Genomic DNA, 15,455 nt, shown 5'->3' on the forward strand with positions numbered 1-15,455 from the left:
TATAAAAAAGTTGACTCAGCAATTTAATTCTGAGTTTCACTTAAAAATATGTTATAATGTCTCTAATGTTATCATCTACATTGTTATCATTAAAAAATAATCATCAAATACAAGAAATCTGTTATTTTATTTTTTTTAATGAACTGCTGGGAGTGTCGCAGTGCCTTCTAGTGGACATTTGTGCTCTTGATGACTTGGCATTTTTTTTATGGACGGCTTCTTTCTGAAAAACAAAAAAAAATGGCGTTTTGATGAACCAATCTGGTTCTCATTTTTGACTAGCAATAATAGTATGATGGTGCTATGCAGGGAAAATTGTCTGGTTGTGCAAAGAGCTCTCAAGTGCCCTTATGGATAATGACAAATTGCTACTACTTTACTGTTCTATGAAGCATATCGCACGCCTTGTCACGTAATGGACAAAGATTTTATGTTATCCAATTAACCCCTTTCTGTAATTATTATATTAACGTGACTTGTAGTTTGTCCATCACTTCAAGGGTTTTTCTTTTGTGGAGGGAGTAAGATTTAGACATTTCCAGATATTTGAACATATTAAAGAGAATAAAATTCTACATTGAATTTCATTATCATCTTCGCTAGCCAAGGGCTTCTGATAAGCTACTCGCTTCAGTAGCGTATCAGAAACCCTTGGCTAGCGAAGATGCATTCATTATCAGAATTGAAAAATCAAAATATAGAATTAGGCTGAGTTTTTAGCCAGATAAAGAAAAGGGTGCATTACTGAATTTTAATTACCCTAAGTGTACTAGAATATCACCCCTTTCTCACATTTCCTTATATCATATGTAGATAGTCAAACAACAGTTAGTGAAAAAGTTAATATTCTCTGACACAATTGCAGTAATGTTCAATGAATGCAATTTTTTGGATGTATGGTGAACTCCAAGCTGTATTTTTATGCCCCTAGTAAACGAAGTTTTGGGGTATATAGTTTTTGTTGTGTCCGTCCGTCTGTCTGTTTGTCCGCAAAAACTTTAACCTTGCCCATAACTTTTGATTTAGTAGAGCTATGACTTTCATATTCCACATGTGTATTCCTTGTGACAAGACCTTTCTTTAGGTACCACCAAATTTGACCTTTTGACCTTGGAGTTTGACCCAGTTTTACACAAAAATTCCAAACTTTTACTTTGGCCATATCTTTTAAACAGAGGATACCAGGACATTATTACTTCAAAAATGTATTCTTTGTTGCAAGAGCTCTCATTGGATACCAACAACCTTGACCTTGACCTTGGAGATTTCCGTACTTGTGAAAAAACGTTAACCTTGGCCATAACTTTTGAACTGTAAGGGAAGGGCTTTCATACTTCACATAGGTAATCCTTGTAAAAAGACCCTTCATTGGATACCAAGAACTTTGACCCTTTGACCTTGACCTTGGAGTTTGACCTATTTCTAAAAAGCAAACTTTGACCATAACTTTTGAAGGGTTAGGGCTAGTGCTTTCATACTTTACATATTTAATCCTTGTGACCTTTCATTTGATGGTGAGACCTTTGACCTTGACCCTGGGGTTTCACCTACTTTTAAAATTTTTTAACCTTGGCCATAAGTTCTGAACAGTTAGGGCTAGGGCTTCCATACTTTACAAATGTATTTTATGTGGCAAGACCTTTCATTGGATACCAATAACCTTGACCTCTCCGGTCTATCAATATATTTTTATTCGGAGAGCTGCAGTTCTGCAGCTAATATTTGCTATGTTGCCATACGGGGGCATCAGTGTTTCACAAACACATCTTGTTTCCCTCTCTATCTGACAAAATCAAAGTTCTGAAAGTATTGCAAATATCTAGTTTTGAAGTGGTTTTTAATGCCGATTGATATTCAAACCATTCCTAATAAAAAGTGGCTTTTTGTTCTCATTTTTTGAAGAGATGAGCATATTTCAAAGATGAGTTTGGGGGTACCAAACTTACTAACCTCTCATAAAGAAGTGTATACCAAGTACCAGTATATCAACCTTCTAAACATTTTGATAAGAACGGATGCAAACTTGAATATGTTTTGTCAATGATCTTATTGATATGTCTTGACTTGAGTTACAGTGACATACTTAAAATGAAGATGAATGGGATAGCATAACTCTTGGAATTTATGGCTGGAGTAGCTGCAGAACTGTAGCTCTCTGCTTGAGAAAATTCAAACAGATAAAACAGAGGCTGGAGTGAACTTAACTTACTGACATTATTCTGGTGTTAATATGCCAGGTCCTTGTCTCAAGGTCATTTATAAAGGTCAAAAGTTCAGGTCAACTAGTGATTGTCAGTGGAGATAACCAATAGAAGAGAAGATTTCTTTTTATTCCTGCCAAATTTAACGCTACATATTTAATTTCATTCATCGTAATTCATGGCTAAAATATGCAAAAGATTACAACAGTTCTAGGATATATAATTACATACTAATCATGCATTATAAACTGATTTATTTAATTTAAAATTGTGACTTGCGTCCTAAATTAACACTACATGTACCGCTATTGTGAAATTGTTTAATAAATATCAATTTATATTATTTATTCATGTTTAGGTTCTAATTTTAGAGTACAGGTTAGATTTGATTGGCAGGTAGAAATAGGAAAACTTTTAGCATACATGTATTGATGTATGGCTAACTCACGATATCTTTTTTAAATACATTGTTATTCCAACAAATCGCTTTTATTTGCGAGCGACCATCGTCGGTAACCCACGGGTGATTCACGTCGATTCTCTCTATCTTGCGGACTCAAAACCCGTGGTTTGCGACGATGGCGAGCAACTATTTCAACCAAATAGCTTCTGAACATTTTAAGCTTCTTGTCAGAGAATGATTGGTCCAGTGTTAAACCAAGTTTGGTATATTGCATTAAGCTTATGGGCAACAAATATTTATCGTTGACCATTTTCAATGAGAGCACATACCGACAATTGAAAACTGTTAATTAGTGACAGAAAATACTGACACAATGAGTAATAATTTTGTAAATTATTTTATTATTGAAACTGTTTGAAATATCTCAAAAATTTTTTGAGGTCAAAGTCTAATAATTGGATCTGACATAAATAAGTTTATTAATGAAACATACCTGCGTGTGCAACATTTATACGTTAGCCAGAATATTACATGTCACCGTAAGCATTTTCATAAATGAAAAATTATTACATCATGACAAGGTCATTGTATTCTTAATTTATCTCTGCATTGAGGATGTAAACATTTAGAACAGTAATCCTCAAGAGTTCAGAGAAAAAAATGAAGCCCTAGGTTGTCTAATGTAACTGCGCATTATAGTGTGTTTCTTCTGCTTAATCCATATAAATGCTAAATTTGCGAAATAAAAATGTGATTTTTAAAAAAATTATTTTTAAAAATTATAATTATTAATACAAAAATGTTATAATAATTATTACTGATTGCACAAATGAAACGTCTAGTAATAAAGCCGGATTTAAAATGATTTTTTTTAATTTGTAAAAACAACAATTTTTCGTATTGCCGCAAACCTCAACGTACTCTCCCCCCCCACCCCCTTTGATTCATCAGGAAATTCAGTTTATTTTTGTGAAGAATTGTAATATTAAAATCTCAAAACACAAATCATTAACGCCATCAAGCTTGGACAGTAATTGTTCTAATACATCTACGATTTATAATTTTGGAAGCATATAATGCGTCTTGAATTTTTCAGTCATTTTTTATAAGAAAAAAAATTGAACAAAAACAAAGCTTTTAGTCATAAAGTGTTATAAAAATAAATCGTGTTATTATTCTAGTTTAGTGACCAATAGTGTGTATTGTTTACAAATTAAAACATCCTTAATTTAGATCTTAATGGCGTTGTTAACTAATGCAATCACGTCATCCAAACTTTGTAACACGGTGTTTGAATTATTTATGATAATGTGAACGTCCTCTAGATTACAGGATGGTTCTTTGGACAATAACTGTTGCATTTCCGTAAAAATCTCATTATTTGCCATTTTTATGATGGATAAGATGAATAAAGATATAACAATGTTGATGTTATCCTTGGCCAATTTATAATCATAACTTTACATGGGGCCAATCGTTGCAGTCGTATATTAGCTGATAGATTTTTTTTTTTTTTAGAAACACCATCGTCAAAGAGTCTAACTGCCGTGTTTTAAGTATCGTTTTTTAACCAGTAGATATCTTAATTGCATCAATTTTCTTTTTGGTGTTCTACAGAACAGTTTTCATAAAAAAAACTGCTAGGTTGCAACTTGAAAAATTACAGCAAATAAAGAATATAGTGTGATATTGATTATATTCTACCAAATTCAAAATCTTTATTTTGCAGAAGGACTATTTTAAAGTAACTGTTGTATTAGTTTTTTTTATCGACAGGGGTTACTTACTTTTCCCAGGCAACTGAACCCACATCTGGAATTCCCGGGGCCCATGTTGTAACTAGACTTTTTCACAGATATTTATTGTAGATTTTTTGACATCCTCACATTTATTTTTTTATTTATATTTTTTTTTTGTATTAGCTGATTTTTTTTTTTTTTTTTGCCAAAGAAACAAAACATCGTTCTTCTTTAATTTTGACAATAGATCTTCGCAGGAGTTCAATTGCATTCACCTACAAGGTCATTTTTAAGAGGAATGGGTGGTTTTCGCCATATCAAAAAATAAATTATATCTGATGGTTAATTTGTTGACCCCCAGCCTCCTTAAATGAAACTACTATTCTTTTTTTTTAAATTAAATACTCCATTTTTTACACATTGTCGAGTTATCTAGAACACAACACATCGCCGTGATAACTAGAACCCAGCACTATCTAGAATACAACACTATCTATAAGTTGTCCCTGAGACACCTCTTGTTTTCCAAATCTAGAGCACTCGTAAAGCCACTGTCAGAAACCAATGAATATAACAAATTCTTGTGACAATTAGACAACTTTACAAACATATAACAAAAACAACGACAGCCAGTTTACAAACAAGATCAAAATACCCGACAAAAACAACAACAAGAGCAACATAAGAGCTATATGATCATGGTTAACAATGCCACACACAAAAAAAGATAAGTTATACATGTATGATCATGGTTAACAGTGCCTCAAAAGCACAACTTAAGTTCAAGATCGTGGTTCATAATGCCATACAAAAACAACATACGTTATATGAACGTATGTCATACGTTAACAATGCCACTCAAAAACAACTTAAGTTATATGATCATGGTTAACAATGCCACACAACAACAACATAAGTTATATGATCATGGTTAACAATGCCACACAGCAACAACATCAGTTTTACAAACAAGGTTAAAATTATTTAGATTACAGGAACAACAACAACATTATAAATGCAGTGAAAAAAGCAAAAAAGGACAAACGTCGTCACAACAGCAACGACAACAGAATGTACACAAAGATACTGCTCAGCTAGATCAGAGAATTTGTTGGCTCAGGGAAATGTCAAAAATTTTGAATTTACCAGATGGTAGTATTTACTGCCACCCAGTAAATTTAAAATTTACAACATAAAAATATTAAGGTTCCAGAATGAATATCAACGTCATCGAATATCGGTTTACAAAAACAGACAAATTATCAAATTTTTATTCAATTTATCGTCAAATATGGTAATGGTACCTTACATGAACAAAAAACAGAATAAGAACAACCGAAATTATCAAAACAACCATTTATCCTTACAAATCACAATATATACTCTAAATTTTGTGGTACACATGTAGCCGGTTGCGAGACGTTGTTACTTAGAGGAGAAAATGCGGCGCGTGACCACAAAACAAAGGAAACTCGTGTTTTATAGACACGTGATTTAGTATAGCATCCCAAGAATCAATGTCAGAATTGAACAAAACGTAGAATTCTTATATACAACAACGAAATAGTTTAGGAAGACCCAAATAGAAAAAGAAAACATGGTTAACAGAAGTTATAAAGGAGAAATTGTTTTTACTTGAATAACTGCAATAATGTTATGGGCTTCTGAAACAATATGGTAAGAGGTGGTTTAACGATCATAAGTTTGGTTCATTATAGCTGCCAAGTTGATCGTCGCAAGAACCAATGAACAATGTGTATTGAAGTGGCAAGCAAATGACATAATGCTCTCATCATAACTCGAACATTATGTAAGGTGAAATATTAATTAAACACATAATATTTTTAATTGCGTCCTCTTCTTCGGAACTGTATCTTTTAGTCCCCCCAAAAATATCTTTGTACGTAATTTTACATCTCACAAAATTTTAACTCTCCGTTTTTTTTAATAAACTTATTTAATAAAATTATTAATAAAGACAAAAAACAAAAGAAAAATATACCAATAATTTCGCGGACCGATATGCTTCAAAGGGTTTTTACGACCATAATCTATTACAGGCGAGCACGAGATGTAATCTTAGTTCACGACCAATCAGGCATTATTGTTTTTGCACAAGTCTGTTCTACTGCAAACAACATTCATCAACTGACCACCTCGCTGTCCAGTACTAGGCCGCCAGCAGGACTGGTCAAGCACGGCCCGTCAACTACGACAGATTGACAACAGTACGCCATTACGGTCACCCTATTGTCCAACACAAGAAAAACAACACAGCAGTACAACGAGCAGAGACAATTAAGAGCGAAGGCCAAATATTGGGAACATTTGCATTAACTTGCAGCACATGTTGTTTTTACTTCGAAAAAAGGATATTTCTTGTGATTGAGGTAAGAATTCAAAATACATTTTATTTTGCTGGTGCAATATTTTATTTTAGATATTTTATCTTTTTTATTCATGTCTCCATTTATTTTGTTGTTGTTGTGTTTCCCTACGTCACCTTTGAAAAGATTTTAAAACAAGATTAGAACAAGGAAGAAAAATATTTACACGTGGTTAGTTAATAAAACTGCAGCGTTTGACTATTATGGACCGATTTCATGCTTAAAATATTATACGAGGCATGATGAGGGCGAGGGGTCAGCTACTTAAAATGGATTTATGCTAATGTGTAAATAGAGAGGAACTTCAATAGGATTCAGATGTAAAAACGTGTGTGTTGTGGATTCACATCACCTGTGCTAAATTAATAACCCCGTCATCCTGTGGGTGACAGGTAGCTTTTATTAGACGGGGGGAAATTCTAAAATCCTTATTACACTTTTACCTCACGGAGACATGTGCAATTAAGGAAATAATCGAAATGTGTGTCAAAAAATAGATAATTATTTTTATGCAAATTTATTATGAAGTTTTTTCTTTTCTTCTAAATTTACAGATGAGGCGATACTACTAGATGAAGATAAACTTTGTGATCGCTTGACGGACAAACTTTTATTCTGTGATTTCAAACATGGCTTTAGCAGTGTTGAGGCAAAAGCAATCTCCAAAGCGATCCACCAAAACCAACAAAGCGGTTGCTCTTGCAAACGCTGCAAATATCACAACAAATGAACTTAACATGAGAGATGCTAATGGGAGGACAGTTCTGTTTTATGCAGCTCGTTATGGAAAAATCCAAGCTGTCAAAAATTTACTAAATGCAGGCAGTAATCCAAATATTTCAGATGTTGATGGAAGCACACCTCTTCACGAAGCTACCGAACGATGTCATTATGACGTCATGAAATTACTTATTAGCAATGGTAAGATATTTTTATGCTTTGATCAAAGATAATTAATCTTTTTTCAAGATATGACCAATATTAATTGTATGTTTTAAGGTCTAGAAGCTGAACCTTTGATAAAATGTACATACTTTTCGTGAAAAATCATTATGCAGTGGAATTACATTTTATGTGATTTACAAGTGATAATAGTGACAAAAAATTATCGGTAATTTGCATCATAGGCCAGGTGCAATGCGTCACATTTTATTTTTATACATGGGTAAACTGACAATTTAATTTAACTATTCCAATTGTCATGCTGTAAATTTTTGATTTACCTGGAGAGTAAATGCAAAATTTACAACATAACAAGTTCTCGTAAAATTTGCATTTATCTTTTTTTGCAGCATTTGCAAATCGACTTAAGTTTTTGCAGCCATGGTTGCTCTTTCCTCAACTTCTTTTTAATTTTAAAAGTTATATGCAAAATTAACGCAAAGTTTGTATAATTAAATTGAAATGCAAATGAATAGCTCAAGTGTTGTCCGATCACTGCTTTACTGTCTTCCCAGACGCTTTATCATTTAGAAAAAGACTCACCATCTGGACTGAATGTATTTAAATTGTAAACCACGAAGCTACTTGATTAATCCAATGTCATGTTTCGTATGACTTCAATGTTTTAAAGTGAAATATGTATTTTTTGAAAATAATTATTTAAAAACCGTCGCAATAGTTCAAATTGCTCTAAAGGAAACTGTCCACCAAAAAAACCAGACATTGTATAATCGCATTTTTTTGCCCTGATATACATTAATCATTCAAAAGGAGTACTTTTATTTTACACCACGTTTCTACGTTTATTGTATACAGATGAGATAATTTTATATTGGAACAGTCTGCAAAAAATGTTTTACTTGAATAAAATGGGCTGTAAAGGTGTACATATGCAGGCTGTGCATGTGCAATAAACAAACGTGGTGTCAACTTCACATGTTTCTTACGGTTCTAGGTAAATGTTTATCCTTGCGTGCTGTCAAATTTGCTGCACTGTATGACGTGATTTATTTCGAGGTGTCGAGGACTCCGGCATAGAAATATTACATTATTGTTTACTAAGCATATTATTACATATACTAAGCTCAGCACTAGCAGAAACATTGTAATTTGTCAAAAAGACATGCATGTAAATTAAAATGAAATTATTTAACCCTTTTCTATATTTATTGATTTATTTTAAAGTAAAAAATTCATTTTTATTTTTGTATGCATGTTTTAAATATTTATGGAATTTTTTTTTCTCGAAAAAGCCATAAAAAGCTGATTGGCTAAAACTTTCACTCGGACTCGTAGTCCGCCGTAAAGATAACCTCCTACACAATGGGCGTGGCCTCATGCTTCATCAGAGATCCTGATTGGACAAACATACTAAAGAACGATAACGTTGACAAGACGTGGCCTTGTTTTTGGGAAGTTTTCCCAAATTACTGACAAGCATAAAGTCATGCATGTCTTCCTTTAACCCCTGGCACATATTTCCTTTTTTATATCAATTTCACAAGTGTACAGATTGTTATAGTTCGTTTTAATTTCTCCGCATTATAAAAAATTAATGTAACAACTAGTATACACTTCATATTAAGTTAAACCAGTATAGTATGTATTTATAATTACATCTCCTTGATTTCTGAAGAAAACCATTTATCGGTCAGTAAAATGCACTAAGGACATAGGCAACATACCTTTCCAACTGATAATTTTTCAAGATATTCTTAATTTTAGATTATAGTGTCATCAGATGTTCATAGACAAAAAATGAGCATGCATTACCGGAGTTTTTGAAAGATATCAATTGATTAATAATCTTGGGTGATTCAAAGAAAAATATATTTAAAAAATACTAAACATACGAGGGTTGTTCGGAAATTATTGAGAAATTGTGTATATTTTACTTTCTAATGAACGTCTTTCGGTGAAAATTTGCATGTAGGTTTGACACACACTAAGAACTAATACAAGCAAGAGATATTTTACAAATATTAAATATTTTCTCTACAATGGAATATAAATGCGTCAATAGTAGGGGTACCCGGAGCAGTCACGAAATCATTTATTGAAAATATGCATAACCAACCTTTTAACTCTTTGTGGACCCATAATAAAAGCGAAAATAATTTAGTGTATAAGTATAATTTTTCAGCGTTATCTTAAATTCATATTGTGCAACTTTGTCTAAATTTTGATCAGAAATACGGAGATCATGACAAAATAAAGCGCGGTAGAGAAATCTGTTAACGACGACAAAATAGATTTTGACGTCAAGGGCGGAGCAGCCAGCATACCTAAAATTTTGTGTAGCTCAATTTAGAACTCTTTTCCGGACAGCACGACATGCTAAAACAATTACAACGAGAAAAAATGTTTTAGGGTTTGTTATTTTATTGATATACATTTTTTTTACAATTACTTCAACCAGAGTAAAATCAAAAGCTCTGGAAGACCGTCCGTTATTACTTATGGTATTAATATCGTTACGGTATTGATATAGCTGACCCGCGTTGCATAAATCGGCATTGTATGATTCTAAGTCATCCTTTCTCACAAAAGAAAATTTATACTGGGGTAGCAACAGCACACAATTTAAATAATTGTTTAAGAAAAGAGAATGTTTGATTTTTGTAATGTTATATGTAATAATAAAGAAAGAAGAGTATTAAACGCTTCCCGATTGTTTCACATGCGAAACATCTCCGGCTGATAAGACGTTAAATGACGTAGCAATGCTGCTCCGGGTCGATAGACATATGCATGTTTATTATTTCACCGAAACTTATCTAATTATCATAGGAGTTAGAAATTTTGCATAAGTGTTTTATTCGTTCTTTATAAAATATTGATGAATTTTCATGAAATCATCTCCGTCCTTTATGGAGTAAATGTAATTGTCTCAATAATTTCCGAACAGCCCTCGTATATTCTAGGTGTTACTTTTATCCGAAATTGTTTTAGAAGTGTACACCACCGTATATAAACATTAAAATACAGCACAAAGTTCATTTAAAAATGCATACAAGGACACATTTAATTTTATTGTACTTGAAATGCTATTTAATTTAGGTATGTATATAAAGAGTGAAATGTCTTTGTTGTTTGTTAATACAGGAATTAACATCGCAACTATTGCAGTATGTATTTTTTTTCTGCAACAGTTGCGACGTTAATTTCCGTACTATCAGCATTTTTATTGTTTAAATACATGTACAAGAATATTATAGGGAAAAAATTTTCCATTAAAAAAATACGGAATTCACAACTTATGTAGAAACAGGAAAAAATTAATTACTTCAATCAGCACAAATATTAATATGATTTTATTTTCTTTCCAGGAGAAACACAACTAAACGCCAAGAACAGACACGGGCAGACCGCGGTCATGAAGGCGGTTCTTTATGACGACCTGGATTCGGTCAAATTGCTTCACAAAGCAGGTATTGGTCAAAACTAGGACTTATTGGGAGTCCGCCTATACTAGGGTCATAGCAAACGAGAGTGATTTGGTCATCGTGAAAATAGATGATTCATTTTTTATGTGTTTTGGCGTGCCCATGTAGGGAGGCCTAATGAACAGTTTGGTAATAAATAGAATATTAATAGATAGGCTCAGAACAAAAACAACCCTATAAAATGGCTATAATTTATTTAGTCAATACACGTGCTTTTATATAAGAATATCTATTTTAATAATTATGATTTTTGAATAATGTTATATTAGTTGATTCCTCCAGCTTCTAAAAAGATTTCAAAATCTTTGAAGTATTTTTTTAAATTTTTATATGCCCTCGCTAGTATTTACATTGAAAACAAAAATAATTACTGGTAAAAATATTAAACTCTTTTAAAAAAGCACAAATATTAGAGTTAATAATCTTTTTCATGTATTAGCCCCCTTGTGATCTATATATCTATAAAGGGTAAAAAAAATTAAATTTAAAATAAGGTTAATGAAAAGATCACGCAATTTCTAATATATCTTGATATTTTCTGTTCAGGTGCTTTATTGGACGAACAGGATTCCACGGGGAAAACAGCGCTTTTAATTGCATTTGGAGAAGGACGTGAACGAACCATAGAATACCTCATCAAAAACGGATGTGACATCAATAAGAGAGATAAACTAGGTCAATCGGCCCTCTATCTCGGAATGTTCTCCTCAAGTGAAGCATCCTCCGAAAATATACGAAAACTCCTCAGAGCGGGTAATTAACTTGCACCGGAAAAAATAATGTCAATTAGCTTTCAATCAAATTAAAATTTATTGTCATTTTATTGAAATTCAAGTGGATACCAGTATGTTTATGCTGGAATTTACCTATTTTGTTACTGTTTTTGAATTGTTGATTTGTATTTTTAGGGTATTTATTGGAAAAAGACCGCCACTGGTTGGACAAAGCCGGAGTTGACGTCGAGTCATTACGTCATCGAAACCTTTTTCAAAGAATTATCTCCCGTATACGAATTGGCGGAACAGGATCTGGGCGGCGCCACAGTGAAGGATTCTCAGGTACTCGAAGTCTGCGAAGTCATGATGTGGAACCACATCCGCGGTTTGAAAATAGGAGCAATTCTTGTAACCTGTAAAATACAGTAAATACTTTCAAGGTCATACCGTGATCATTACTCATTTGGATGGATATTGAAAATGTGTCAGTAAAAGTTAAAAAAAATTGCAACATCATGAAACGCAATCTGCAATGCAACATATATGTGTAAAAAGATACCACCACAAACAGTTCTTTGTACAATGTCGCGAAACGATCGCCATCGGAAGTTTTAATTATTATTAGACAAACCCTCAAGACGATGTTTAGGAGATTGTAGTGCAGTCGATTTGAAAAACAGAACATACTTGCCAAGTTACACTGTGTCTCGTTGTGAAATCTATGTTTTAGTGCTATTAGCCTATTACTATTATATAGTATAATTTAGGTGTGTATAGTGATATTGTTTTTACTCATGTGTTTTATATTTACAAGTTTTTTGTATATAATTAAAATTGTTTGATTGAATGTTGGCTTTTATCAATTCTCAGAGGCGTAGTCACAAACTTAAAAGTGGGGGGGCTCAACTCCAGAAATTTTTTGAAAAAAAAAAACCAAACTTAAAAGTGGGGGGGGCTCAACTCCAGAAATTTTTTGAAAAAAAAAACCAAACTTAAAAGTGGGGGGGCTCAACTCCAGAAATCCTTTGACAAGCAAAAAAAAAAAAAAAAAAAGGGAAAGTTCCCCAAACTCGAAAATCCTATTTCGTGGGGGGGGGGGGGGGGGGAGGGCCAACTTTTTCATTCATTCAATATTTCCTATAGTAAAGGTAATGTTGGGGAAAAATAGCTGTGATTTTGTTCTTCTTTTAAAAAGTGGGGGGGCACAGACATATTTGCCCCCCCACATTAGTGCCCCCGCTGCCCCCCCTGTGACTACGCCTATGATTCTCGTTTTATTTTTTCGTCCGAAAACGGTCTACAGATTTGAATTATTGAAATGGGCTTGAATGTAGTTTTACATGTGTGATTTGATGTACTGACAATTCTAGTACTACTCCCTTTAATAGTCAGAATGCAAGGGTAAACACAATCTCCACTGAGAATCGGCTTGGTTGGAGATCGGCGAAGGAAGGCACTCCAAAGTAAAGCCCAGTCCCTAAAGAGACCTATATTTTTAAAAAGTCTTCCGCAATGTATAACAATTTTAGTCAATATACTTGGAGAATTTTCCAGACTTAAATTTTAGAAAAGATGATTTGAAATTAAAAGCAATTTTTGTAAAGTGTACTTGGAATTTTCCAGACTATGGTTAAAAAAAAGAGGATTTTTCAAAAATAACTTTTGTATTTAATTCCATACAAAATATAACTTTTTATTATCATAAATTGCTTCTCCCCTTGTCTTCTATCAGGACATTGGTTAGACACAATGACAAGATCGAATATATACGATAGCTATATATCAAATGAGGAATATTTAATAAATCACTACAGGACATCTCTGAAATATTGATTTAGACAGATCGATTTCAAAGTTATGACAGGGGCGTTAAAGGACAAAAAAAATGCGACTGGCTTGACCAAGTTCGACTGGAATTTTTTAAAAGTATACATGTATTGCATTTTTCCCTCGAGATATCCGAGCTAGGGCCAACTACAACAAAATCCATATAGCGAGTCGTGTGCCTGATCACTGGCAAATAAAAAGTAAAATCTGAGACAAATATATTAAAAATGCAAAATCTAATTAAAATTGAGTTCAAAGAAAATGATTTTAAAAAATTACTTTGAGATCAAGGTTTTATGAATCGTTGGACGCACAGGTAGCCATGTGTATGTGCTGAGATTCAAGGATTTGTCCACAAAAATAAATGAAACTTTTCAAACCCTATGGCGAACAGTGTGCCGTGGTCAAGTCTTAATGAGAAACATATAAATGCTTTATACGCTCGTACTTTTACTGCTGCTCCAAATAGGACAGACCACACCATGTATGCGGCATTAACATTTCAAATCAATCGCTAAATTTGTCAAGCTGACCTTGATTTTTTTTTCAAGAACAGTTGAAAGTGGGATATTTATCAAAGCTTCTTGCATTTTCCTGTGTTCTGATTCAAATTACATGTAATTCAATTTTTATATGGTAATTTAAATAAACGATAAAATTAGACTCAAATCATGTCATTTTTTTTATTTTATTTTATTTTTTTATTTATTTATTTATTTAATGCATTTTGATTGACTTCTGCATTAAATTTCAGTTGAATATGTGGGAGAAATGACGATAATAAGAAGTGTTAAATTCATAAAAACCTCAAAACTGTTTTAAAAGCTTTTTTTTTTTAATACCCCATGTCCTTAAAAAAAGTGCATTTAATCTTTTGATCAACCACATAATTTTAAAAAGTTTTGCTACTCTAAATGTTTATAAAATACACTAAAATATAATGTATATGTATCAACAACTTCATTTGCTTATTAATAATGGCGGAATAAATAAAATCGAAAATTTAAAGAGAAAAATATTTTTAAAAAAGATTTTGGGTTTATTGTATGCCCCAGATCCGTGGCAGGGATGTGGGGTGGGGTATACATTACTACTGTGTAAAATTTATGGAAAGGGGTGGGTGCGTGGGGGGGGGGGGGGCAAAACCAATTAACTTTCCTTTACAGGATTGAAAATAAACATGTTTATAGAGATCAATAGAGAGCGCTTGATCAGTGAACCGTAAACTACCAAGGTCAATGTTAAATGGTCTTCAGACAGGAATCAAATGCAGGAAGTTCTCTTTAAATTTTAATTCACTTTTCAGATCTTCCAAAACATTTTTTAAATCGGCATAATAACTGCAAGTTTCTAAAAATAGCTGGAAACCAGTTTGGAACGCTATGATTTTAGTCAGTCCAGTGTAACCAATTATCGTGTTTTGCGGCATTGTTGTCCTACCCCGAATTAAAGTTCAGTCCGTCCATAGTGGAAGTGATGGTCTTTCTCTGTGTTAGGACTAGTGCTGTCATTTTTATACTGTTACAAAGTGTACCTATCCCATACTCTTCTGCGGACACCAAAGGTGAGTTTTAAAATTAAAATTTCATAATCATCTATCTTTTTATTATGATTTCGCAACATTGTGTGTGAACTGGATTAATTACAGCTGTTTACGGAGAGAAATGGGTAGAAAGGAAACCTTGAGAGAGATCGGATGAGTGAGCAGGTTAAAGGTTCTGAAACGGGTTAAGTTTACCCCGATCATCTACATGTGGTTACCATGCTTCAGCAAACTACCTGTTATAATTTTAT

At 33.0% G+C, this 15,455-nt stretch overlaps 2 protein-coding genes across 4 annotated transcripts in view; both read left to right on the forward strand.

Annotated features, from left to right (window-relative positions):
- The first annotated feature begins 6,409 nt into the window (after window positions 1-6,409).
- On the forward strand, window positions 6,410-12,681 carry LOC134263744 (serine/threonine-protein phosphatase 6 regulatory ankyrin repeat subunit C-like). Of its 3 annotated transcripts, none has more exons than XM_062746128.1 (5): window positions 6,410-6,733; window positions 7,285-7,651; window positions 11,002-11,103; window positions 11,665-11,871; window positions 12,027-12,681. In XM_062746128.1, exons 2-5 carry the CDS (start codon window positions 7,360-7,362, stop codon window positions 12,251-12,253), a joined length of 828 nt encoding a protein of 275 aa, XP_062602112.1. In that variant the 5' UTR covers window positions 6,410-6,733; window positions 7,285-7,359; the 3' UTR covers window positions 12,254-12,681. The 3 variants fall into 3 exon arrangements, with proteins under 3 accessions (XP_062602112.1, XP_062602111.1, XP_062602114.1); XM_062746130.1 differs by lacking the exon at window positions 6,410-6,733 and adding an exon at window positions 6,926-7,058; XM_062746127.1 differs by lacking the exon at window positions 6,410-6,733 and having other exon boundaries at window positions 6,908-7,651.
- A 2,253-nt stretch (window positions 12,682-14,934) lies between these two features.
- Window positions 14,935-15,455, forward strand: part of LOC134263738 (TBC1 domain family member 4-like) — a 47,727-nt gene continuing 47,206 nt past the window's right edge. Inside the window, exon 1 of the mRNA XM_062746120.1 lies at window positions 14,935-15,225. Coding sequence (XP_062602104.1) covers window positions 15,138-15,225 — 88 coding nt within the window. The 5' untranslated portion in view covers window positions 14,935-15,137. The remainder of the gene's footprint in view (window positions 15,226-15,455) is intronic.

Source organism: Saccostrea cucullata, unplaced genomic scaffold (assembly GCF_032062105.1).
Source record: "Saccostrea cucullata isolate Sc308-1 unplaced genomic scaffold, CSIRO_AGI_Scuc_v1 ctg350, whole genome shotgun sequence".
NCBI lineage: Eukaryota > Metazoa > Mollusca > Bivalvia > Ostreida > Ostreidae > Saccostrea > Saccostrea cuccullata.

What these genes read in the sequence shown, in the direction of transcription:
- LOC134263744 (XM_062746128.1), top strand. Translation starts at nt 7,360, where the DNA reads ATGGCTTTAGCAGTGTTGAGGCAAAAGCAATCTCCAAAGCGATCCACC. An exon ending in GAAATTACTTATTAGCAATG is followed by an intron (nt 7,652 to 11,001) that starts GTAAGATATTTT and finishes TTTTCTTTCCAG; the next exon opens with GAGAAACACAACTAAACGCC. An exon ending in ACGAAAACTCCTCAGAGCGG is followed by an intron (nt 11,872 to 12,026) that starts GTAATTAACTTG and finishes TTGTATTTTTAG; the next exon opens with GGTATTTATTGGAAAAAGAC.